This window comes from Rhynchophorus ferrugineus, unplaced genomic scaffold, assembly GCF_030347505.1.
Source record: "Rhynchophorus ferrugineus isolate W39M unplaced genomic scaffold, kcgeb_rfMv2 rfM7, whole genome shotgun sequence".
NCBI lineage: Eukaryota > Metazoa > Arthropoda > Insecta > Coleoptera > Curculionidae > Rhynchophorus > Rhynchophorus ferrugineus.
In genome coordinates, this window is record NW_027472586.1 from 12885155 (window position 1) to 12912174 (window position 27020).

The 27020-nt window shown below is 32.0% G+C and overlaps 2 protein-coding genes across 6 annotated transcripts in view; one reads left to right on the forward strand and one right to left on the reverse strand.

The window, feature by feature from the left end:
• Positions 1-12263, reverse strand: part of Rfx (regulatory transcription factor Rfx) — a 38434-nt gene extending 26171 nt beyond the window's left edge. For all 4 annotated transcript variants that reach the window (XM_076409842.1, XM_076409841.1, XM_076409840.1 and 1 more), the window contains exons 1-2: positions 12179-12263; positions 11985-12123 (exon numbers count right to left, since the gene is read on the reverse strand). The gene's annotated coding sequence lies outside the window, so the exon portion shown is untranslated. The remainder of the gene's footprint in view (positions 1-11984; positions 12124-12178) is intronic.
• A 64-nt stretch (positions 12264-12327) lies between these two features.
• On the forward strand, positions 12328-26798 carry LOC143199769 (uncharacterized). 2 transcript variants are annotated; one of them, XM_076409845.1, is made up of 19 exons: positions 12328-12841; positions 12895-13015; positions 13068-13214; positions 13296-13453; positions 13616-13775; positions 13840-14008; positions 14060-14254; positions 14422-14740; positions 17353-17459; positions 17515-17976; positions 19148-19402; positions 19932-20436; positions 20493-22251; positions 23871-23964; positions 24055-24137; positions 24625-24795; positions 24856-25065; positions 25121-25213; positions 26590-26798. In XM_076409845.1, the coding sequence occupies exons 1-19, from the start codon at positions 12799-12801 to the stop codon at positions 26762-26764; spliced, it is 5226 nt and encodes a 1741-aa protein (XP_076265960.1). In that variant the 5' UTR covers positions 12328-12798; the 3' UTR covers positions 26765-26798. The 2 variants fall into 2 exon arrangements, with proteins under 2 accessions (XP_076265960.1, XP_076265961.1); XM_076409846.1 differs by having other exon boundaries at positions 12332-12841; positions 14422-14500.
• Positions 26799-27020: the final 222 nt, after the last annotated feature.

Consider the following 27020-nt stretch of genomic DNA (forward strand, 5'->3'; position numbering starts at 1 on the left):
ATTAAAAAAGCCTTTAGAGACAAACAGATTCTATTTCTATTTATTGAATACTGCCTTTGCCTTTGCTTTGGGGTTCACGGTCAAGCTTACACCCTTTCTTTTATATCACAATCATCATCATCACCTTGATTTTATAATAATTTAATAGGTTTTGAAAGAGTCGTGTTTGAAATACTCTTAATGGTTTTCTGCATTCAACTTGCAACTGACATGAGTTTTCATAAATTAAGATCTCCAGTTTCACGTCAAATTATTTCTACACACCAAAATTTTCAACTTCGATGTCTAAACCAATGCCGTTTCTGTATTAACAGAAATTATGTCTATATTAGCTGTATATTCCTTTTTGAATAAATTAGTGATACATTTCAAGTGTACTCATATTATACTGCTTATAATAACTTATACCAATGGTATCATTGTATCTCATTGTATTAAACCAAGTACCAATGGTATTAAAGCAATGTGTTGAGTCTGTCCAACCAAAGGATGACGATCTTTAATAAAAATAACGTTTAACGGAATAGGTTGTCTCAACTGCCGACGGAAGACCATCTGTCTATCTGATAAATTAAAACTGATTTTACCGACGAATCTTTCAGATTACTTGATATTACTATTAACGAATGATCAAAAAATAGTAAGACGTAATATTGTGCATTATGAAATTCTTCCGCAGGGCTGAATTGTTAACATGAAATATTATTTGGGTAGCATTATTTGTGTGAAGCTATTGGCTTCAAGAGATCTGCATCATAGACCGGTAATTACTTGTTTTTGTTATTACGATAATGAGTTCTCTCACACAACAATAGATTTTCGCGATTTTTTTCATCCAACATTCATGACATATTACTGAGCAACCATCCTACACGCCTGGTTTAGCTCTATCAGTTTTTAAACTAAAAAAAACCTTCCAGGGCATAATTTGAAGACCAAATTGATAAAGTTTTAAGGGTCGTTTCAGAAGTCGAATTCGACAACTGTTTTAAAAATTGGAAATAATATGAATTTAAGGCAATTAGTTTAAGTATAACAACAACGAACTGGCATAGGAAATAAATATAACAACAACAAGTAAATTTTTCAGTTTACAAGAAGTTTTTCACAGCTTGAGGGTGTTACAAACACATCAAGCAATAAGTGATGACCACATCAAAGTCACAATTCAAGAAATTCATATTAAAACGCAAAAAATTTAAGACAACACACTGGCTAGACACTAGCGGTACACTCTAATCTATTTATATTTAGGTGCTGGAATTATTTCATAGCGTTGTTTAATAACAAATATATATCCCTACACGAATTTTATGTAACTGTAGTTATTCTTTGAATTATGATCCCTATGAAATCAAGTATTCATTTAACTCGGTTATAATTATAATGATAAAAACATAACACATCACATGTCAGCGATATCCATTAGGGAACATGCGAAATATCAATGTACACAACTGAACCTAACCGTTAAATTCAATGGTCTTGGCATTTCCCTACATAAGTTAACAGTTTCCATTTAGTAGTATGGAGAGTGCAATGTACACAGAGGCTAACAACAACCTTTAGAAACTTATGGTGATGCTGCTCCATCATATTTCAATTGTAGGTATTAATATTGAACGATTTAAAAGTGATGATTTTGATTTCAATAATAAAGAACGAACGACCAGGAGGGCCAAAAAACTTACGAGAGTTCTTAACAGGCAAAAAAGTAGTTTTCTGTGGCGTATATTGTGACTGGCGATGAAAAGTAGATCCACTAGTTCAGGCGAGCCATCCATATTGATACCGAAACATAATATTTATAGCCATAAAGTTTTGTTATGGTGGGCTCAGCAAGGTGTTTTGTATTAAAAGTTTCGAAAACCGAATTAAACTGTAATAGTTGATGTTAAGTTGCTAAAAAAGCCAGCAACCGCGAGTAACATGCGCAAAGTCATCCTTTTCATGCCCACGCTTAGTCATACGTTGCGAAAGTTGTGAAGAATACATTGTCCAAGCTCAAATCAGCATGCTCACTAGACTTCTGATCACCACTTCTTCGGATCGATGCAGCATAACCAAAATCGATCAATATTTATAAATAGCGCTGTTAAAAGGAATAAAAAATAAGCAGAAAAGTAGCTACTAAAGTACTGAAACCAAAATTACGACTGAAATAAAAAGACTGCCATTGCTGAACGAATAGTAGGCGATGAAAACAACCAAAAAATCGAGCTGACGTTCGACAACATTGTCAGCTAAAACATTAATGGTAAATAATCAGTTGCCATTCAGAAAACTAAATCATTAATGGCAAATATAACAAATAATAAGTAAAGAAAAATATGAAAGGAAAAATTTTATTTATAAATAATTATAAACGCTATCTCAACACAACACCTATTATTTATTAACATTTATAACTAGGTTATCCAGTACAGTAGATTTTATTTGGTGATACAAGATTCAAGGTCAATTAAAAAGTGTCTAAGTAAAGTTCACGACTAAAGTAATAAGCTGAACAGGCCAAACTTCAAAAGAGTTCAAGTTTCTGAAATATCTCTAAGATGGTATATGGGGAAGAAATGATGTCAGATTCTACCAAAGGTTTATTTTTAAGTAATTCTATTAAGATGCGACAATTAACTCTCAGATCAAAAAATTCCTAAAAATATTTTACTAAACCTAACCTAGTATGAATACATGTTTTCATAACAAGATCATATTATAACTCTACCTTTCGTAAGATATATAATATGTAGCAATCTGCAGAATATAACGTTAATATATAAGAACAATAATATACATTTCAGAACACACAATATTAAAATCGTTATACCAATGGGTATTGTCAATGATGGTTTTATAAGGATTTTAAGAATTATGAAAGGAAATTGTAGCCCAGAAGCATAGGAGGCTAGCAGTAATCGTTTAACAGAAAGAACACTTTGATGATAATCTTTTATGAATCCACCTTTTTTTCATTTCGGTTAACTAGAAAGGTTGGAATTATGTCAACCAAGTACAACATTTTTAGTTCCTACTTAACCTTGCGAATTTTGATTCTTTTGATTATTTCTAAAACATCTGGTAAAAAATTGATTAAATTCTAAATTTTATAATAATATAATTCAAATACTATTTCAAAAAACATATCCAAAACTAGATAATTTAATTTTAGACAAGATACATAACTCTAAACCAAGATTGCTACCATCAAAAGCTAGAATCTTAATTTAAGTTTAATGGTGGTAGTGATGTTTTAGGCGGATATAGAGTGAATTCAGTTAGATTCATAATGATTTACTAACCAACAATTATCTTAAATCAGTTCGTTTTACCACTTTTCGTTTGGAATTAAGAAAATGATTGATTCTTGCCTCTTCTTGTTACAGATTTCAAGTTTTTCGCTTTAAAAGAGTCTTAACCTTATTCTACGGTGAACAAATTACCACTATTCTCAATAATTATTTGGTTTTCCGCATCATATCAGCCCAATAAATTAATTTTAAAGGATATGCAACAGATGGTGTTGCTGTGTATTGAATCTTACTAATAATATAAGCCAATTGAAAAGTCCCCGACCTGTCACACAGATGGCGCTACTAGAATTAAATCCATGCTTTTTAGTTAGCCCTAATCCTCAAAATATGCCTGTATAAATTTGACAGCTGTCGGATCATTCGTTTGAGAATTACAGCATTTTGAGTGAAGCAACTTGAAGAAAAAAAATTAAAAAATGGAAAAAAAGATTTTCGCGTGTTGATAAAATATTGCGTTTTGAAGGGAAAATACAGTTGAACCAAAAACTTGGCTTGACGCCGAGTTTTCGGACACTGTCCCAGGAAAATCAACCATCAAGGATTGGTATGCTAAGTTTAGACGTGGTGAAATGAGCACCGAAGACGGTGAACGCAGTGGACGCCCAAATTTGAATGACCGTAAATTGGAACCGAATGAAATGGCATATACGCTAAAGATATCAACTGAACGTGTACATCATATTCACGAATATTTGGGTATGAGAAAGCTCTGTGTAAAGTGGGTGCCGTGCAAAGATGATTTGAAGATGATCAAGCGTAATAAACCCCAGTTTTTGCGTCGATATGTAACAATGGATGAAACATGGCTCCATCATTTCACTCTCAAGTCCAATCCACAGTCATCCGAGTGGACTGCAAACGATGAACCCGCTCCAAAGCGTGGGAAAAGGTAACAGTCGGCTAGCAGGCTTATGGCGTCTGCATTTTGGGATGTGCATGGAATAATTTTCATTGACTACCTTGAAAAAGGAAGGACCATCAACAGCGACTATTACATAGTGTTATTGGACCGTTTGAAGCCAAGACACCAAGACAATGAGCCGTATCATAAGATAGTGAAAACGATGGTAAAAATCCATGAATTGGGCTTCGAATTACTTCCTCATCCACAGTATTCTTCAGATCTGGCCTCCAGCGACTACTTCCTGTTCTCAGATCTCAAAAAAATACTAGCTGGGAAGAAATATTCGTCGAATGAAGAGGTGATCGCCGAGACTGAGGCCTATTTTGAAGCAAAGGACAAATCGTACCACAAAAATGGTATCGAAAAGTTGGAGGGTCGCTATAGTAAGTGTGTCACCCCAAAAAAAACTAGTTTTGCCAAAAAAATTTGTTTTACTATGGTAGGCCGGGGACTTTTCAATTAATCTGTTAGGCTTTTCAGTAAGCGTAAAAAAAATGTTATTCAGTGCATTGAAAATGTTTGAATTTGTGCCGAGTAAATCGCATTTGCGGGAAGATTTACTTTTTTACCTCAAATTGAGGAAAAAGGCAAGGCAACATTAACTTCAACATGCGAATTCTCGTTTCGACAGCCAGAAAAAATTTAAGGCATTACTCGATGAAACCATCAATCGATATCACGAACACTGCGAGGAAAGCGGCTAGAAACGAGCAAACGCACAACATTATTCCTCAGCATGACAACGCTGGACCATATTGTTGCAAAACCGGTGAAAACCTAGTTGGAAACATTAAAATGGAAAGTGCTACATCACTTGCTGTAATCTCCAGATCTTGCTCCTTCTGATATGCACTTTTTCTAACATATGAGTCGTGACCTGTCTGAACAGCGCTTCACTTATTATGAAGATGCCAAAAAATGGGTGGATTCGTGGATAGCCTCAATAGATACATATTTATTTCGAGATGGAATCCAGAAACATCCTCACAGATGGGAAAAAGTATGGACAATACCTTGAATAAAATTGATTTTTCACAATAAAGCTTGAAATTTTAAAAATCTTCTAAAGCTAATTTATAGGCCCAATACATTTAATAACAATTAATTATTAACATCAAAGTTATGAAAGTGCAATAAAGTTTATAAATAGTGGAATGATAATTTAGAACTCTTCTAACAATATACTTTGAAATTGGTACGGAAAAAAAATTAATAAACAAAAAAATACAGTACTATTAACACTCATAATCCGAGTAAATACAGTCGATGCGTCTAGTATCACATCTACAGCTGACTTACGTTTGTGTTGATAGATATAGGTAGTTTATTAAAGAAACCGTTGTATGGACACTATCACCACACCAACAAAGATCGAGTCTAACAACAGAAGACGACAACCGACACCGAAACAATCAAGACCCTGTAGGTTTAACATTTAGTCAGATAATGTTATAGAACTATACGCGGAACATTCGGTTGCGCTTGGTCAAAAGCAGCCAAGTGGAAAATGCACCCCCATATCCCCGGTAAAAAAACACAGCCCCTTCGGCACGTGCTCATAAACATAAATAAAAGTAACGGTAACGGATAAACTGCCAGGTGCCACGACTTCATAGACCAGCCGTTTCGAAAACCTAACATGATTCACAATAAAATAGATATCACCGTCGACAGTTCGAATGTACGTGTTATTTATAAAGCCGATACTGTTTGAATACTTTTCTTTTTCGTTTTTTTTTTCTTTCAGATCAAAATACAGCCAACTACTGTCATTGACATAATATCAAAACGGTAAGCATATTTTTAGTCTTAAGGGACTGAATAGACATATAATAGACGTACAAATACGAGGGTCACTATTTATATTTCGGGAATTGACAACACTGTTGTCATGTGAGTCCATCTGACAGTTCCATCGTAAAGTTTGACATTTTTGGCGATATACATACTTAGAACATTTTGTCGCAAGGACGCTATTTGTTTATTTTATATTTAATTGAATGTTTCGTCTCGGCAAAAAATGGAACTGAATCGTGAACATTTTCGTGCGATGATTTTTTACGATTTTCGACGTGGATTATCACAACAAGAATGTAACAATCAACTTAATTTGACTTTTGGCGATGAAGCTCCATCAAAAAACACCGTGTATCGCTGGTTTAGTGAATTCAATCGTGGTCGTAGTTCGTTGTCCGAAGAGTTTCGTTAAGGTCGTCTAAAATCGGCTGTTGTGGCAGAAAACATCAAACAAACATGTTGTGAGATTGAGGCATCCCTAAGCATTAGTTCCACCAGCATATATGCGATTTTATATGAACAGTTAGCTGTGCGAAAGTTATGTTCGCGTTGGATCCCACACAATCTGACAATCACTCAAAAAAAGGTTCGTGTCGATTGGTGCAAAGAAATGCTTAATAAATTCAATCGCGGCGCTTCGAAAGACGTTTATAAAGTCGTGACAGGTGACGAATCATTTTTTTATTGTGTTTATATGTGACATTGGATAGAAGAAAAAGTAAATCGAACATTAATTGATAAATCGAAATGATTCTTTTTATTAAAGATGGTTTAGAATACATATTTCTTATAGAACTTACTGAATAATTTATAGTATATCCAAAGTAGCAGTGAACTCATATCACCATAATGTATAATGTATTATCCATTGCAATTTGTAACTTTATTTTAATACCAGGCAATATTTGCCTTCTCATTTTATTACAGTTAAAAAGATATATAGTGTTCGAACATGTAACGAATCAGACTGCAAAAATCATTCGGTTGTCAAATGTCCGCAAAATTCTACAGAACATTTGTTTTGATACATTTAAAATCGCTGCTTAATATGTGTGATTACTCTGGTTAAAAATGCCGTAACCGTTGTACTATAATGTTAAAATATATTATATTTTATAACATTTTTGTTTTATTATTTGATTTATATTAGAATATTGTTATATATCAAAGCTAAAGTAAATTAAATGCCAAAGTTAAGTGCGACGTTTTGACGTCATAAATTGAGATGACGTGAGTTCACCACTATTCTGAATAGACTAGTTTTTGTTACATTTAGCAATTCCTATAGGCATCTATTAGTTGAGGATAACACAAAATTTTTGAAAGTATAAATAAATATATAAATTGTTGGAAAAACATGCAGCATCTCGTCCGTTTTTTTATATGTCATAAAAATTACGACGAATACGAATTAATGTTGAGGGATTTACAATGACGAATTGATGAAGTGAATACAATTTTTTTTCAGATACAATATGTTCAAGGTATTTCTTTTCCTATTTGATTGGTTGAAACGTGCTGCTGAAGGTCATTGAGTGCTCCAGGAAACTGGATGGCTAAAACCACTTTAATGACAGTTATTTTTGGACATGAGATTGCAATGTAGCCATAAATAAGAAAAAAAGCAATGAATTTACAAGAAAATCAAGACATGAAACTTCTGTAAACCTAACAGGTCAATTGAAAAGTCCCCGGCTTGACACATAGATGGCGCTTCTAGAATTAAATCCATATGTTTTTTAGTTAGCCCTAACACTCAAAAGATGCGTATGTAAATTTGAGAGCTGTCGGATCATTAGTTTGTGAATTATAGCATTTTCAGTGAAGTAACTTTTGTTATTGTAAAAAATATGGATAAAAAGGAATTTCGCGTGTTGATAAAATATTGCTTTTTGAAAAGAAAAAATACAGTCGAAGCAGAAACTTGGCTTGATGCCGAGTTTCCGGACAATGGCCCAGGAAAATCAACCATCAAGGATTGGTATGCTAAGTTTAGACGTGGTGAAATGAGCACTGAAGACGGTGAACTAAAACAACGATGAGTTAATGATTTGAAGCAGAGTTGAAAGATGATCAAGCGTAATAAGCCCGAGTTTTTGTGTCGATATGTAACAATGGATAAAACGTGGCACAATCATTTCACTCCGAAGTGCAATCGACAGTAATCCAAGTGAACTGCACAAGATGAACCCGCTCCAAAGCGTGAGAAAATGCTCGCTGGGAAGAAATGTTCGTCGAATGAAGAGGTGATCGCCGAATCTGAGGCCTATTTTGAAGCAAAGGACAAATCGTACTACAAAAACAGTATCGAAAAGTTGGTTGTATCGATCATCATAAGAATTTACCAAAAAAAACATTATCACATTGGACAAAGATAATTTTAAAAAGGTAGATTGCAAAAAAATACAATTAAAATACAAACTATACAAATTCATGTGTCATTTCAATCTTTGACCGTTTGATGGTAGTCGACAAATAGCAAGGATCTGATGAAACCAAATGTGTTACAATGGTTATACAGCCACAATCAACATAATAACAATCGATTGAAAACGTTATAATTTAGTTCCTTACAAAACAGAATAACTATCAATAACTAATATTACATGGTTGTACTTAGCGATGACATTAAGAAAAAACACACGCTGTACATTATTACCGTTACTTCTGCTTCAATACAGATCCCAAAGAATATCTCTAAAATTTGGTTCAAAAAAATGAGCCAAAAATGCTTCTCGTGATGAAAAAATATAGAAAAGCTGAACCGTTCCGAAACGAAACTATATTGTCCCAAAAACGACGTATTTATTAAATGGACCAGGAACGTATAGTATATTTACTTTTAATGCAACCCTATTTCGAAATATAAACAACTAAAATCACGTAAAAACATTTTTTTCAAAATAAACAATCCATAAAATCTCTGTACCCAATTGCTAGTTAAGGCTAATACTCATCGTAAAATCATGCACTATAACTAAACAACATTCCAGTAGTATCAAAGTAAATAAACAAGCTCAACAAAACAAATATCAATTAATTGTTGATGATTTGTAATGAAACAAAATATTACAACACGATTACATAAATAATAATAAAAATAAAGGTCCAATGATGTTATCCAGGGCATGATGGTTAAAAGTCAAGCATATATACAAAATAGCACAAAATGTATACCAATACCGATTAGATCATTATTTCTAAATTTATAGTTGATTTAATCTTTCTGTCTCAAAAAAGGAATTTAAAAATCAGGGCCGACTTAACTAAATTATTATTATATTAGGTATCAGACTAGTTGAAATTGGCGATTTCTTCAACACATTTTAATGCATTATGATAAATTGACGTAGCACAAACAAATTAATGAAATAAATGTAGTAAATACAAAAAATGCTAGTTTTAATTACTATTAAATAAAAATATAGTAAATCGCGAACTAATCATGACGTGGCCGTCATAATCAATATAAATCGATATTGATATTTAGATTATATGAGCGTAGACTGACTATGTATTTCTATGGTAACTATGTTTTTATCATCTGAAATCTTACAGCACTAAAACGTTAAATGCCAATTTTAACTAGATCATAAGACTTTATACTCCGTACTAACTTTTTTATTATACATAAAAATATTATTTAAAATATCGGAGACTTCAAATTGGCTTCAGAATTTAAAATATATTTTGATGTTTGTTTTGTTTTTAAATTTATTTTGTTATATTAATAAACAGTATAATTTAAGAAAAAATAACCACCACAAAATAAACCAACATTTTATCACATTTAACATGTTTTAACGCAAACTTCTACCTCCTCATGATGTAACATGTATAGTTATTGATCTATTAACATAAATATGTTAATCAAATAAATCTAAAATTCATAGTAATGATAATGTAACATGGTAAAAAGTGTTTTTTAAAGATTGTGTAAGTAAATTAACGATATTTAACGAGCCTTTCAGTGGTCAAATAATTTTTTAGAAATCGAAAAATAATTGTTTAGTGATGCATCACCCAATATTAAGTAAAGACATTTAAAATTATATCTAAAGACATTGAAACTTTAAGATAAAAACCTCAACTGGTCATAAGTAACGTACTATAAAATTGTTTTAAACACAATACATTAATAAAAAAATTCTAAAAATACCTACATTTTGAGTTAATGCAGATTCAGTGGAACTTGGATAACGTTGTGTTAAAGAAGTTAATATAAAACAATACAATACAAAAACAATACAATGAAAAATATCTGAGGAATACCTTTCAGATAGTATCAGAATTGTATAAAATACTAGATAGAAAATATCTGAGCACAATGAAAAGCAACTGTGAGTTGGGTAAAAATTATTAAATTATTTATATATTTTAAAAAATAATAAATGTATTACTCTAATTATCAAAATAGTGTCTGATAAAAAAATAGTTGGTTTTGGAAAATAAAAAAGCATCAATATTAAATTCATTTTTTCACGAATATGTTTCCTATATAAACTTGTAAGCCCATTCAGTTAAATATTAATGTTAATATTATTATGTTCAATGAATTCGAAATCATCATTAATAATGAAAAAAGTTCTCATTTGAATTAAAAAAACAAATGATGCCTTAGATCTCCTTGTAGCCATAATTGGAATGAACCTGATAGATGTTATACACCTGTACACTTAATTATGACTTCCCCTTAATACAAGCTTTAAAAAGGGGGGTGCACTAAATTGGTATAAATATAGTTGGGTGAAGGGTATAGAATATCCATTGATAGTAGTAGCCCATAAATATAATAATTTGCAGTTGATGATTCATACTGAAAACCCTGGGAAAACTTCATTTTGGAGTGGGAACTCACTGAACCTGACACAGAATGACACCAGAAGCCACACTCAACAGTCACTAAATACACTCCTCTACATAATATATTAATTGATATGGTTAAGTAAAACCTACATAATTTTGAAATCAATAAATACTTATACTCTCAACAACAACCAATATATAAAAAAAATATATAAAAATAAAAATAGACTAGAATATCATTCATAAAACAAACTAGATCAACTGTTAATTGTAATAAACCATCTACCTACGTGTCCATACAATCTCCATTGTCAGTATCGAAAGAGATTTGACGAGAAGGTGTATTGCTATAGTAACACTCCATAGCAACGCTTGGGGAGTTTCACTTTCATCGGGGGATTGTGTAAAGATCAATGCGTTGACCTGCTCAAAGAATACTTCCATGATGTTATACTCTCAGGTAAGAAGGATTTAAATAAGTATGCTCAAAAAGAAATGTTTTCTTCTGTGTTATTTAAAAGATAAAAGAAAACTAGAGATTATGTAAATGAAAAAGTTAATTTTTTTTGTATTAATTAGTTATTAATAATTAAATTTTTATATCTAACATACTATATTTTATTTTTTAGACTATTATTATAGAAAACTTTTTCTTATTTAGTCTGACAAAATACTCAAAATATAATATTCAAAAACAAATATCTTGAATACAAGTACGACTAACTGCAGGTCATTGCCAAAATAATGTACTTGATTGAAATCGTAAGAAACCGTCCGTAATTCCTCCCTTAATTCCATGACTAATGTTGAAAATTGCTTTCTGTATAAAGTTGACATAGATCAATTTTCCTATTACCAATTAGCAATTTAGTTCCTTTGAAATTATGCTCATTTTTCTACTGTCTCTCTGCATGGAAAAACATCCTAAATAGGTTCATTAAGTACATTAGTAAAAACATCTGGATATTGGTCATTTAATAATATGATACAATAAAAAATAAAGCATAGAAAGAGGCCATTTGCAAGTTAAGAAGTGAAGTGTTGAAAAGCTAAATGAGCGATAAAAGCGAAAAGTACATCGTAAACAATGATTCCAACTAACATATAAATAAATGAACTAATAAAAATAACTTGTAGATTTATAAAAATCAAGCAAACTAAGCATTTACCTAATGTTGCTATGTTGTTGTACCCGTTGCTAGGCTGTCGCCAAGGATACCAAAGTGGAAATTCTGATTTTGACAGGTGCCCAGGATCTCTCTAAATTATCTCTGCCGCTCACTGTTTTTACGGAATATTCCTGTCCCACTAAAAATAATTATTTCTTACAAATCTCCATTTTTTGTACTTGATGTATTAATACCCCATAGGAACTGTTATTATTGATTATTTTAATGTGGCAGACAGCTGAGTTGCCATTGCCAGTCGGTAAAAAAGGAAACTAATTTTATTTAGTGTCTTAAAATGAATTACTGGTTTTCAAGGTCTGCCGTATTAGTTTCTTGCGCCATCGTCGTTTATTCTGTAGTAGAACATATGAGAGCTTTCTTTAATTGTTTTGTCACAGTTAAATACATTGTTTTCTTTAATAACAGGATACGGTACTTAATTAGTAATAAAATGCATAAATTGGGAATAGGAAAACATATAAGTTACAAAAAAGTATAACATATTTTAAAGTTGGCTCCTTTGAATGTGACATACAAACTTTCTTTTCAAATTAACCAATCAGAAAACAGTTGTTGCAATAATCTGACTAGGTTAAGATTTGTGTATATGATGCCGGTGTTAATTTGTTTAATAATTATAGTGTTTAGTTAGCTCATAACGTTATATTTATCTTCGAAATGTTGCCCGTTAAACGAGTAATATATAGCGTAGCATAATTTTTCATTTACGTCCTTGTTATAGTGAAGCTATTAAAGATTTTATGCAAGTTGCTTCCAAAATTTTTTATGTATCGTTTTTTTGATTCAAATTAAAATGGAGAATATAAAAGATTGCGAAGTGGTTGTAGAAGAGGAAGGTAGCTCTGATTGAATTTTATATTAATATAGTGTTTACATGTTCTATTTCTAGAGCATATTGATGTTGCTACCGTTTTTCGCAATATATACTGCTCGTGTGATATAGATAATACAGATTTAGTACCAGTGTCAAGACTGATAGAATTTATTCAACCGTTTATGATAGAAGATTTGTATGTATAATACTATTTTTAAAGTAAAACAACTTGAATTTAAATATTTTAGAAATGCTTTAGAAGATTTAAGAAACTCATTAGATCCAGAAAATAAAAATGTTTTTGTCAGCAGTGATCATTTTTATGATGTTATTGGACGTTGGAGTCAAAAAATTGCTGCAGGAACATCAGATGATGATGAATTTCAGCCTTCTTGGTAGGTACTATTATTTGGAATCATGATTATATTAGTTAAATTATCAATTTATATTCTAAAAAATATTTTATCTTATTTCAGTCGGTTACCAGCAATTGAGGATAAACATTTACCTTATTCACATTCTACACCTAGAGCTAGCTTAGGTGATAAGTTATTAAAATGTAAAGATCTTTTAAATCTGTCCAATATTTCTGGTTACAGTTTATCAACAAGTAGATTGGATACAACAAATCATAGTAAGTATAAGATAATATTTTCTAGGCCTTGAGTAATTTTATATATTCATTTGTTGGTAAATTATCTCCATAAATATGTAAAATAAACTCATTTTAAAAATATAGATGAATAAATGAAGTTTTAACAATTAATAGATTTTACTATTAGTAATATGGTTTCAGATGATGTAGAAAAATTGGAAGAAGAAATAAAAAAATTGGAGCATCAAATATTAAAGTTAACTGGTGAGTTGACCATTACAAAGCAACAGTTAACTTCCTCCGAAGAACAAAATGATGTTCTTCAACAAAATTTTGATAGACTTAATAAAAGGTTACATGCGTAAGTAAATTCAAAAATTACCTGTTTCAAATTAATTTATATTTTAACATTTTAAATTAATTAGAGAACAGCAGATTATTGAGCATTTACAGAGTGATCGGAAATACCATGAAGAATTGAGAGAAGAAATACAATTTTTGAAAGACACAGTTGAAATTCTGAAAAAGCAATTATCTCAGTCTGAGAAAGACAATTTATATTACAAGAATCAGATGGATGAATTAGAGCAAGAAGTAAATTATTGTTCTGTGTTGATTAGCTTTTAGTTCAAGCTGAGTTTTTAGCGAATGACCGTAGAAAGAAAAAATGAAGTACTTACCAGGCAACATCAGGAGTGTTTGCAGGAAATATTGGATATGAAGACTGAAATAGAAGCCAAAGAACAGCAAATTGAAACAGACCAAAAGGATTATAATGATTTAAAAATGAAATTGAATGAACAAAGGGATGTTATAGATCAATTGAGACAAGAAATTGATGTAAGTAGTTATTTTGTTATTTTTTAAAGTAAGCTTTATGTGTTCAGTATGTATGTTATTTTAATTGGATGAGAATAGATCATTGTACAATGTACATTCCTTGGTGCAAATAAATACACGCCATTAAATAATGATGTTTGTTTATAAATAACTTTTTTTCCTTTTAGACGGCCAATTATGCGAAACTCATGCTAGAAAAGTCAGTTAAAAGCAAGCTATCCATAATGGGAAGCAACTCGAGTCTAGGTAATTCTGATATTTTCATTAAAACGCCATCCCCCATAAGCATACAAGAAGACTTTCAAACGCCACCAAGTTTTAATAATTCAAACTTATTATTTCATAATGGGGCGCAGTGTAAGACACCAATGCCCATACGAAGAATGGTACTATTGAAAAACACAAGTACCCCTTTTCAAATACCACCAAATGTTTCGATTTGTCCTAAAGTCTCGCCAGTAAACTTATCAGATAACACACAGAATGGTGAGTTTTGGTGTGTTTGCTAGGAACTAACATCGCTGGTTGGTTTTTAGGTGGGCTTTTTTTGCGAAAACTAACAAGTTATAGGAATAATTTGGATAATTATAGTGCATTTTATCAGCTAGTATAGTATTGTAGCTTTAGTTTGGGTTTTAAATAACTGGTGAAATTAATATGAGAAGAAGGTGATTTAATGGGCTTGCAGGAAAGTATTTTTTATTATGTATGTTTGTTGCAGCCGAATTGTGGTTAATCAAGAATTTTTGTTTTAACTCATCCCTGAATAAATCTTCATAAATTTGTTTTTGCGTCATTTTAAGGATTTAATTCAATGATGTTTAATATTTTTCTCTTGCCAATTTACTCTCAAATGTTATTTTTATATTTCGTAAATGAAACGAAAATTCGAAATTGTAAAGGATTTTTCCTTCTTTAGCAGACTGGCAGTTCAAGGAAGTCTGTCCGTTTTTCGGCGATTTCATCCTTCAACCAGCCCAATAACGCTATGTAATAGTCGCTGTTGATGGCCCTTCTTGTTTCAAGGTAGTCAATGAAAATTATTCTATGCGCATTCCAAAATACAGACGCCATAACCTTGCCAGCCGACTGTTGCGTTTTTCCACGATTTGGAAAGGGTTCATCGTGTGCACTCATCACTCGGATGACTATGGATTGGATTTCGGAGTGAAATGATGGAGCCATGTTTCATCATTTGATAGTTGATATCGTTAGAGTGTTTGCTATTTCATTCATTTTCAATTTATGGTCATTCAAAATAATTTTGTGAATTTTTTTAATGTTTTCGTCCGTAACAACCTCTTTTGGGCGTCTACTGCATTCACCATCTTCGGTGCTCATTTCACCACGTATAAACTTAGCATGCCGTTCCTTGATGGTTGATTTTCCTGAGGCAGTGTCCGGAAACTCGGCATCAAGCTTCAACTGTGTTTTTTTCCCTTCAAAAATTAATATTTATCAACACGCGAAATTTCTTTTTTTCCGTTTTTTCACAATAACGAAAAAGTTGCTTCACTCAAAATGCTATAATTCACAAACTAATGATCCGACAGCTCTCAAATTTATAGACGAATATTTTGAGGGTTAGGGCTAACTAAAAAACATATGGATTTAATTCTAATAGTGCCATCTATGTGTCAGGCTTTATCTATCTGTGACTTTTCAATTGATCTGTTATGTGTATCACAGGCTAAATAATCTCCAAATGATGCTAGTGAAACTCTAGGATATTAAGTATTTTAAAAGAATCAAATGATCATTCTAGATTCTTAATCCGAGAGATTCAATAAAAATTGAATATAATAACAGAACAAAATTTAAACTGTTCAAAGTTATTCGCTTTTTTCATGCCACTCAAACACATAATACCCAAATATGCCAGTTTTTATTTCTTTGTGAGCTTGACTATTGGCTTCAGTTAGTCAAAAAAATTTACTCACATTTCATTATCCCAGTAATTTTGCCCCGTATCACTTTTATCTGTGTTGTAGGTGTATTACTACCTTATAGTAACAAGTGTGCATCATTTTAAATGGTTATTCAGCCAACTAAAGCATTAAAAGCAATTTTTTTTGAAATCAGAGATTTTTCAGTCCATTGATATAAATGTGTTTGCTCTTTAAAATTAATTAGGTGTATTCAAGAATGAATAGATTTAATATTATTTCATGGATTTTCAATTTAACAGCAAAAAAAACAGCACGACTAAAAATCAAATTGGGATATTTTAGATTTTGATAATATCACAATAACATTTAGTGAAACAAGTGTTAAACAATACTTACAAAAATTTGCCACTTATTTAAATTGCTTTATCATTACTTATTCGTAAGGAATTATTTTTTATCAGAGATTAGTACGTGTATTGAAAAGATAAAATATTCTAATTGGAGAATAATGAAATTAGTAGTAAAATATGCAATAATGAGCAGTATAAACATAGGTTCTGTTGGCTATTGGTTATTGTACTATTGTAAGGTAGTTGGCGATTTATAAATCATACATGCAAAATAAACATATTGATAGGACGTGATGTTTGTTGATATAAATTTAGAAAAGTAAGCAAAAGTCTTGCATTTAAATACAAGGTTTGTGTCAAAAGTTTCCAAAAAATTTTTTCAGACAATTTTACGTTGTCAAAACTTGACCCTTCGGCGGTAATATTTTTGTTAGCGTTTCTGATTTCCCCCCGTTAACTTTGAAAGTGATGGACCTCCAGAGCACACATCGCCTTCTGCAGATTCCCAGCCCTATCGGAATTTATTGTGACATTCGTACAATTTAGCTTACTTGAATGATATGATTGTATCCCAGAAGGTTCACCGCATCATAACCAAGGTCACGCGAAACCATTACTCCTGCGTTTCTTAAAGATGACGTAGTAGCGGCACATTCTGTTGCTGGAAGTTCCTCTTACCTTTCCCACTTGTACTTAGTGTAACTGACTAGCCATTCTAGCTGAAAAAAATTGTTTTGGAAACTCTTAAGACAGACCTTGTATATATATGGTAAATTTATTTACGTTACTTTATTGTATGAGCAAATTAACGTAAGCAAACCAGAATATGTCATATTTATCATATTTCTCCTATTAATAGAACAACAGGATAGCGAAGAAGACTGGAAATCGGCTCCAACTGATAATCAAAACAGTGACATGGAATCTAATGGAAACACTGAGTCCTTACAATTAGAAATACACAAAGTAATTTCCGTCGTTATTGTAAATAACGGGCAAATTACTATTCGTTATGTTTCAGGCTGATCCATTACTAATAACTAGAAGCTATGATACCCTTATGTTCGAGAAGGATGAACATATCGTTTCATTGGAAGATGAAATAGAGATCTTGAAGGATTTTGTGGAGAAAACTGAATCCCAAAGGGAGGATCTTACTAGTCAGTTGAGCGAATTGAAGGAGAATAACAAGGATTTGTTAAGCCACAACTTCATATTGACCAATGAGGTAGAAATAAGTCGCACAACGATTAATACTTTAAGGCAAAGATTGACGCAATTGGAACAAAATGGTGTAATTATGGAACATCCACAGGAATACGAGAATGATTCCAGTGGCCGACTCTCTGAAATAGAGGAAACTCTCAAAGATAAGGAATTAACTATAGAAGAGCTTAAGGTTAAATTAGAAAGTAGTGGTTCGTTAGAGGATGAAATCAACAAATTAAAAGAAGATCTGAAAGTTGCAAATGAAAAACTAGAGGTATAGTATTTATATTAGTTTATGGTGTGATTAATTATTATTATATTTACCTTGGAAGGTAAATGATGATACATTCCCAATTAAGTTACTTCAGTACCATAGAACTAAAATCGGAAGTATTATTAAGTTACTGAAAAAGAGTGAGTGGATGGTGATCATTTCGTAAATTAGATCAATAATTTTTTGTAGGAAAATTAGCGATAATGTTAATGAAGTTTGACTTAAATAAAGTTAAGATTTTGGCTCAATTTATGGGAAATTGTTGCAGCATTTTTTCAATGGAGTGTATAAGATAAAACGTATGAAATTTCTGGAATAGTATCTGAAATAAATGTATTAATTTATTTTGCGTTAATTAGTCATTACGGACACTCTTTGATAGCCCGTCGTACTGTCAATAGAACCTTTTTACTAACTTAAATAATGTCGTTTAATGTACAATATTTATTTTTCATAGTAGAAAAGTGTTACATCACAACGACTCTTATGATTTGTCTCTACATTAACATTTAGCTGGAGCAAATATTTTTTTTTGTTCTGGCCTAAAACCAGGCGGTGGAGTGCATGACGCGTACCTGGTCGCGGAGACTTGGCCCTGGAGTGACAAGTTGGACCGGGTTATATGGGACTGCCTCTGGGCTTACCAATACATTAAACCGAAACCACCTCACAGTTGACCCTTGTGGATCGCTACTGTTACTGCATTAAATTTGGGGATACGATCGAGCATTATTAGGCACGAGGACCCGGCGATTCTATTGATTTGCGAACTTGAGTTAACACACAACTGGATACTGTCGTATGGGGGCAAAAGTTATAACTGCAACGTCGGATGAGGTCGTTTTAGCCTGTAAGTTGGGGGGGAGGTGTTTGCTAAGCTCCCAGCATGTCGACCACCTCGCGAACGATCCACTCGATCTTAAGTTGCGAGACGCGCAGTGCGTAATGGAGCAAATACAAAAGATATGTGCGATACATCGAATTCGCAGAGTTTGAACCAACATAACAGTAAGGGTGACTATAACAATATAACTTCATGCTAATATGATACAAAACCAAATGAAAAAATTAATAAGGGTCTCTACATTTTTAGTATAAATTTCCGAATATTCAGTTTTAAAGAAATTACCACAACTTGTAAATAGTGAATTAAAATATCGACATTTTTCAGATGAGAACAAAGGAATATCGGGAAATGGAAGCCGAGAATAATTCGCTCCAAGCAATGATAAAAAGTTTGGAAAATCAGAAACAAGATATCAACGAAAATTTAATCAAGCAATACGAATTTCAACTGCAAATTAAATTGAGAGAGGAATTATCGGCAAAGGACAATGAACTGGCCAGCTTACGGCAACAAGTCGATGAAGAAAAAAACGGGCTGATAGCAGATTTTGAAAGACAAATTCAGGAGAATGAATGTGAGGTAAAACACTTGCTTATTTATAGTATACTAGTATCAGAATGCTTGATAAGTGTCTGATATAACCGATAATTAATTGATTTTATTGACAGGAAAATATCTATTTTATTATGATAACATTTAAACATCTTCTCCATTATCTCACGCTTGTAGATCGTCTTATGTTATTAGTAAAACTTGAACAAAATCCAATTGTCTAAGGACAATCTGCAAAATTCAAAATTAATTATGTCAAACGACACTGAATAAGAGCTGTGTGACTTGTCGTCTTCCAATAATTTTTTTACACTACAAGACATATATTTTACATTGTTATTGTATATAAATCATAATGGAGTTGCGATGGAACTGATGGAAAAACTGATAAAACAATCTCCGACCTGTTACAATTTGTACATAATCAAAAATAATTAATATACATTTCGAAATTATTCTCTTATCAATTTATTAATACATTCATCATTGATATATCGCAATATCATAGTTATATCAATTATCACTATACTATAACAAGAATGTTTTTTGTCAACAGTTCACCAGAAAAATAAATGAAAAAGAATCGGAACTAATTGAAATAAAAGAGAATTTGGAGAAAAAAATTGTCAGTGAATTTGAAGGCAAGGTTAGAGATTCTGTAGATGCAGAAGAGAGGATTTTGAAATTGGGCCTGAAATGCGGTCAGCAGCAGCAAGAATTAAATGAACTTTTAACACAACTATACGCCGAAAGGAAAAGTGTTTTGCAAGCGAAAAATGAGATCGAAACCCTAAACAGTCAAAACGTGCAGTTACGTTCAAAAATAGATTCACTACAAGAAACCATTTCCAATTTAGAGGACGAACAAGTAAATAAAATTCATAATATTAACGCCGTTATTATAGAAATCGAGAAGCATCTGGACAATAGAAATGAACTGATAAGAGAGTTGAGAAGACTAAATAAAAATATGGAATCTAGTCTTCATGAGGCCGAGTCCAATTTAAAGAAAAAGATCGGGGAAGTGTTAGAGTTAAGAAACGGCCTGAAAAAAGACATAGGTACATCTAGTTTTAAGAAGAAAACTCTGAATTAATTTAATTTTTTTGTATTTCAGAAGTGAAGAATAATCTCTGGAGTCAAATGGAGATGTTAAGGAAGGATTTGGAAACTAGTAAAGAAGAAAAGAAAGAATTAATGTCGAAAAACCAATCGTTGACTGATTCTTTTGAAATGCTTAACATTGAACATAATAATTTATTGATTATTTATGATTTGGAAGTGAAAAAAAACTTGGATATGTCTGGGCAAATTAGTCACTTCACAGAGGAAAGAAATTATTACAATACAAATTGGAATAAGCTTAACACAGATTATAATAATCAAGAAAATGCTTTAAAACATCAAATAGAAGCTAACCGACAATTAGGGGAAACTGTATCACGCTTAGAAAAACAAGTGAAGGAACTGACTCAGGTCGAAAAAATGGATTTCTCCTCCCAAACTGACGCTTTAGATGAAATGAATAAGGAAGTAAATGTTATCCTTCAAGAGCTTGAAAATAAACTTATAACGGAGATTAATAAAAATAATGAGACTACACGGACATTAAAAGAAACTAGTGAGATATTATGCGATCGAAACAGAGAATTATGCGAAATGAAACGAAAGATTACCGATAGTGAACTGATGATGAAAAACAGTGTAGATCAACACATTAAAGAAAACTCAGTCTTGTCTAAAGATTTGGCGAAAGCTCAAGAGTTTCTAGTTCTTAACCAAATAGAAATCTCTAATCTTAACACCAAATTAGTAGATGAATTAAGAAAAAATGAATCATTAACCAATGAATTACAGACAAAATTAAATGAATTGGATAGTATTAAGAAAAAAGTATCACTGAATGATATTGAAGCGAAAGAAAATATTCAAAAACTTTCAAATAAATTAGCAGAGGTAAATTTACTACTGAGCAATAAGCAAAAGGATATTGAAGAAATTCAAATTAGTCATATTCAGGCTTTGGATGAACTGGATAACGAGAGACGGATGCTTAAAACTCAACTTGCACACATTAACAGTGATTTGATACAGAAGAATGAAATAAATTTAAAATTAGAACAAAAAGTTTTGGTTTTAGAACAGGAGAAAAGTGCATTGTTAACATATAAGGATGTAAATCAAAAGCTACAAGAAGAAGTAGAAACGAATAAAATAATATTTGAGAATATGCGTATGGTAGCGAAAGAACGGGATAATCTTTCCTGCGAACTGAGAGAAAGTCAAACAGTAAATTCGAATCTACAAGTTCTGTTGAACACCAGACAGCTCGAATGTCTAGATTTGCAGGCAAAGTGTTTGGTTTTGGAGGAGAAAAGTCAGCAACAGGCCGAGCTAATTAAACAATCAGAACTACTACTGAAGCAAAATCAGGAGGAATTAAAGAAAGCTTGTTTCCAGAAGGATTTGTTAAACAATGAATTAACTAGGATAAATTCGATGAGTTCGATTAATAATTCCGACCAGATGAAAAATTTGGAGGAAACCAAAAGCGAACTAGAACAGCCAACCGAAGATAGCAGAAGACTGGCTTCCGATGTTGACGAAACAAGGAAGAGGTTTTCCGACCGCGGAAGACTGAGTAGCGACAGAGATAGCGGACGGGGGAAGAGTTATTTCCGGCAACAGGCGACTATAGATAGGCTGAAGCAGAAAGTAGAACAATTAGAGATCGATCTGCGAAACGAAAGGTCGAGGAATGAAGATCTTAAATCGAAATTATCTTTAACGGAAAGCCAGATGCTTAGTTGGGAGACCAGAAAGGAAGCCTCTAGCAAACAATGGCATTCTAGTAGTTCTGATAGCCCATATATAACGTAAGTTTCTTTGTTGTTACAAATGTAGTGACTGTAAGGCATCAAAATAAAACCATATGAATGTAAAAAAAGTCAATTATGAAATCATATGTGCATAATTTCATATTAACCTCCTTAATAAACCTTAGATATTCAATTAAGATTATTCAATGTAACAATAAAGTAGTTCTAGTTGAAGCTGATCAAAAAATTAATATTTTCTATACCCATCTTCCACGTTGCACTAACTTTTATTATAATTTTTATATACCTGTGCTTTCTTACTAGGTGTTACATTACCCACATTGTATGTTGGACATCTCTTTTAATTCAATCAAATTTTTAAATCAATTCAACATATTTTCCTATTTAGTAATGGAATTGATCAAATCTTGCAAAAAAACTATTTCTGTCCTGATTGTCCGTGTACTTTTGAGCTAAAAAAGTCTTACTATTAATATTTATACAATTAAATGAATGTCCATCCAGTAGAAATTATTTCCGCAGAATTGAGGTTTTGAGGCCATTATAGATTTTAACTATTTTTGAAATAGCTGGTGATCATGATAACTTGTTTGCATGTCGCATGAGAGGAAATTAGATGTTTTAGGATATGGTTACAGTGAATCGGAATTCTTACGATATCATCACTCCGAGTAAATATGGATTAAGAATCCAACATTTTATATAGACTGGCAAAATTCTGGCCTGGTCAAAAATCAAATATATTCTACAAGACGGTTTGTAGGAGGTATGATATGATTTTTTCAAAAAATATTTTAGTCCATTTGTTTTCTTAGTATCGTGACAATTTTGCTAGGTTTTATTTTGTAACTATTACAGTTTTATATGTATTTTATTTTAAAGTATACAAGGAGACTTTTACTCTTATTTTTCTTGATAGTTCAACAAAATGGCAAAACTTGAGTAAGGCTAACTAGGGATTATTACTAAATTGTGGTTTATTGAAACATAATAATGGTAAATAGGAATTAAAATATTTTTATAGAAAGGTCTCTATATTAGGTGTATGATATAATCTTATAGGAAATATCACTCATTGTGGACTTTACACCATCTCATATCTTCCAAACTGAGATCAAAATGCCCTCTTTTGATATTGATATAATGGGCTGCTCGAGACAAACCTACGATTTTTAAACTTATGAATCTTATAAAAATATACTTTTCATCACCCATCAATTTTTTTTAATAGGAATTGGTTTTTGCCGCTGTGAAAATGAAAAAAGTCCCCGTTTATTTATTACATGACAAAAAAAAATGGTAGTGTAAACGCTTTGAAATAGCTGTTTTGATGAAAAGACTTGCGCATCTTATTATTTCTAAAAATACTTCTACTTTAAATACAATTTTAACTTTGAAAAATCTGCAAAAAGTAAGTCATACACCTAATATTTCACCTTACTTGTTTGATGTCTGTTAAACGAAAAATGTCACAGGTAGTGGTAGTTTTTTAAAATTTTCATTTTCTGCCATTTTTTTTTAAATTTCGAACTTAGATTTGTTTAATTTGTATTGAAAATTGATGGCTAACATTTCAGAATCGATTTTGTTGCCTTGGTTGGTTTTCTTTTTTGTAGTTTTGACTTGAGGATAACGGTCTTTGTTGTTTGTTTTAGCGAAGGAAAAACAATAAACAAATTTACGTTACGCTCTCCAAAAGTTCAGTCTACCTGTTCATTCAGTGCCGATTCTCCTACAACCAACTATGAGGTACGCCAATTTTTAAAAGTTACAATATATCCTGTAAACGAAAATAAAAATCATTTTTTATGGTCTAAATATTATAATTTTGTTTTTAAGGCTGTGATAGAAGTACCTCCATTAGATATTATTGGAATTGCCAATATACTCCAAGATTTAGATTTAAGTGAAACTTGTTCTAGGTAAGCTGTTCTTGATTATTACTAAAAATAATAGGGTAGCAAGGAAATATGTTTTGTATATTTGCATGGTTAGAGTTAAAATTGCTTTAATTTGGAATGCTTTTCCTAAATCAAAAAAATTGTAAATTAACATGAAAACTACTTTTATTGCAATGGTTACATCAATATGTCACCACCAAATACAAAGAATCATAAACTTGACTGAGTTTTATCAACTCTGTTGGATTAATATCCCAAAAACATGAACTTGCAAGCAAATGTACCCATTTGCTCAATAAAAGATTGGGATGATGGTATTAATCACACACCTCACACTGAATAAGAATCAATGAATCATGGTAGGAAGTTAAATGGGACAGCAACTTAACCAATGTTATAAAAGCATAAAATAGCAAATGATTATATATTTCAATCTCCTTCTACGTTAATGATTTATTTACGTTTGTGATGTTATATTAGTGTAATCAATTATTTTGATATATTTTAGTGAGGTTAAAATTAACCAAGAAGAAACCGAAAAAAGAGTTCTAAATCTGATTTCGGTTCTTCGAACGAGCTCCAGTGATGTTTACGAAAGAATCGAGAAACACACAGAGAAGTACAGGGTGCAGTATGAGGGGATATTGACGTTGCTGAGTGACGTTTCGTATCGTTTAAGGTAAGGAAGATTTCAAAATTTATAACAATTCCTCATCGCTAACTGTTGGTGTGTTAAAAGGGATCACGTGTGCATTGGAACGGCTGAGCCGATAATGCCTGTTTTCGTCCTGTTGGAAGAGGTTAAGATTCAACTGAAACAACTGGTAGAGAACGTAGGACAAGTGGGTGCCTTGATTTATGAGGATAAAATGCGGAAAATCTGGAGCCTGCTGACGGACTATATTGTTCATGTTCAGAAGGAACACGAAATTTCATCACGCACACAAAAGTATATATGCCCTCCGGATAAAGTGTATTTAAATTACCCCCCATATATTTTTTAGGAACACATCACCAAAACAAAGTGGCCTTAGGAAAAGAAAATCGAAAACTGCTCCTGACAGGGGACACACAGAACCAGAATCATCACAGAAAAAGTAAACTAGTTTATTTATACAAGATCATTGTTATTTGATAAAATATTTTGTGAACATGTTTAGTATGATGTATTTCATAATTCTTGGCTCAAAATGGTACTTCCATTGATGTTTTGATTGATTGTCTATAGGTATAATTGAGATTGTTTATGTCTCTTTGGTGTTCTTTTCTTTTAGTTTATTTTATTAGTTTCACAGTTAGATTATATGTTTCCGCCTTGTGTTCCTTTTGAATTGATGGTAATATTATTCAAAATGTCATACTCATGACTCAGTTTTCTATTGAAAATTTAATTACATATTTCAGCATGATGTCTTATAATTTTTTTAGTCAAATATTTCAAGCATTATATGTCTAAAGTGCCCAACAGGTAGAGTTTCTGTATTATTCTGAAGTAGTAAAACGTTTCATTTTATTTGTGTGGCGTTTGCTTAACTGGTGTTACATTAGGATGGTGATTGTACATGATTGAACAGCATTTTTACATAGTCGCATATTTGGGCGAATGGCTATGTTAACAAGCATAGTTGTTCTGTACTGAATTATGCCAGCTAGCCATTTAGTTCAGCAGGTGGCAACACAATCAGTAAAAGTTAATGTTTGGTATGCACTTTGAGCTAATCACCGTCAATGGCAAGTTACAGAACACTAACAACCAATTTCTTTTGGTCCAAATGAATATAAAATAAGGACGTGGACACTATGTGTTTCTAGCTGAACGGCGCTAAGTGCCACGTAGCGGACACCACAATAGACATCCTGCCAACGATACAAGGCTATAGCGTCTCCACTAGAGGTGACATGAATTAGCCACAAAAATCACATTTGATCTTATGAGACTGTTCAAAGTCGTAGATCAGTCAGTGCCTTGGAAAGAAGCGGGTGAATATATTTGAGCGGTTTTTTCATATATAATGGCACACAAACCTTTCAAATAAAAAATAGTAACCCCTCACATAATAATACATCTCACACAGATTGTTTCATTCCATTTCACCACCAACCCGCCTTTATTGAAAAAGCCTGTAGATAAACATCTCATTCAGTTTATGGTCGTGGACATCTTTGATTTCTTTTGGATATTGATATACTACTATTCTACTCTGGACAATCTATTTGAGATGTATAATATCAATAGCTCCTAGTATTTTGTTGACATAGAATATATTTTACTCTCTAGCGTATTAAATTTTATTAAAAGACATGTCCGACCAGCTATAATAAATCCTAAATATTAGCATAATCACATTGGGTGGCATTGATGATGGACGGCAGAAGGAAATGTTCAAAATAAAGCATAAATCTAGCTGGTGCTGTAACAGTCCATTGACCATATTGATTGCATGATTAGTATAGCGTTTTTCTTTATTTTCAGGAAACGTCGCTTGCCAAGAATCCGACTGACAATGTTGTTCCTAGTAATTGCAGGAGTATCCGTGATCATGGGCCTAATTATTCAGGTTTACTGTAGGATGACGGTTGCCGAAAGTCAGTTCTGTCCTTTGGATGGCGTCATCACAAGGATAAATGACGGTTTACCTCCGATGTAAATGCCTTTCACAGTAATATACTTGTCGAAATATGTGATGTATTTTTTATGTTTCGTAATAAGTTTATTTATCGTTACACGTAACGTTTTGATATTTTTTGTTAATATTATATTGAAGTTGATTATAATAAATTATCCAGACTTTTTGTATATACCTTTTTTGTTACATTGCACGTTGGTAATAATGGTTTATGAAATGTTCGTCCAATTTGTGATCTCTATATGAGAAAGACCTTGCTATATTTTTTTTCTATATA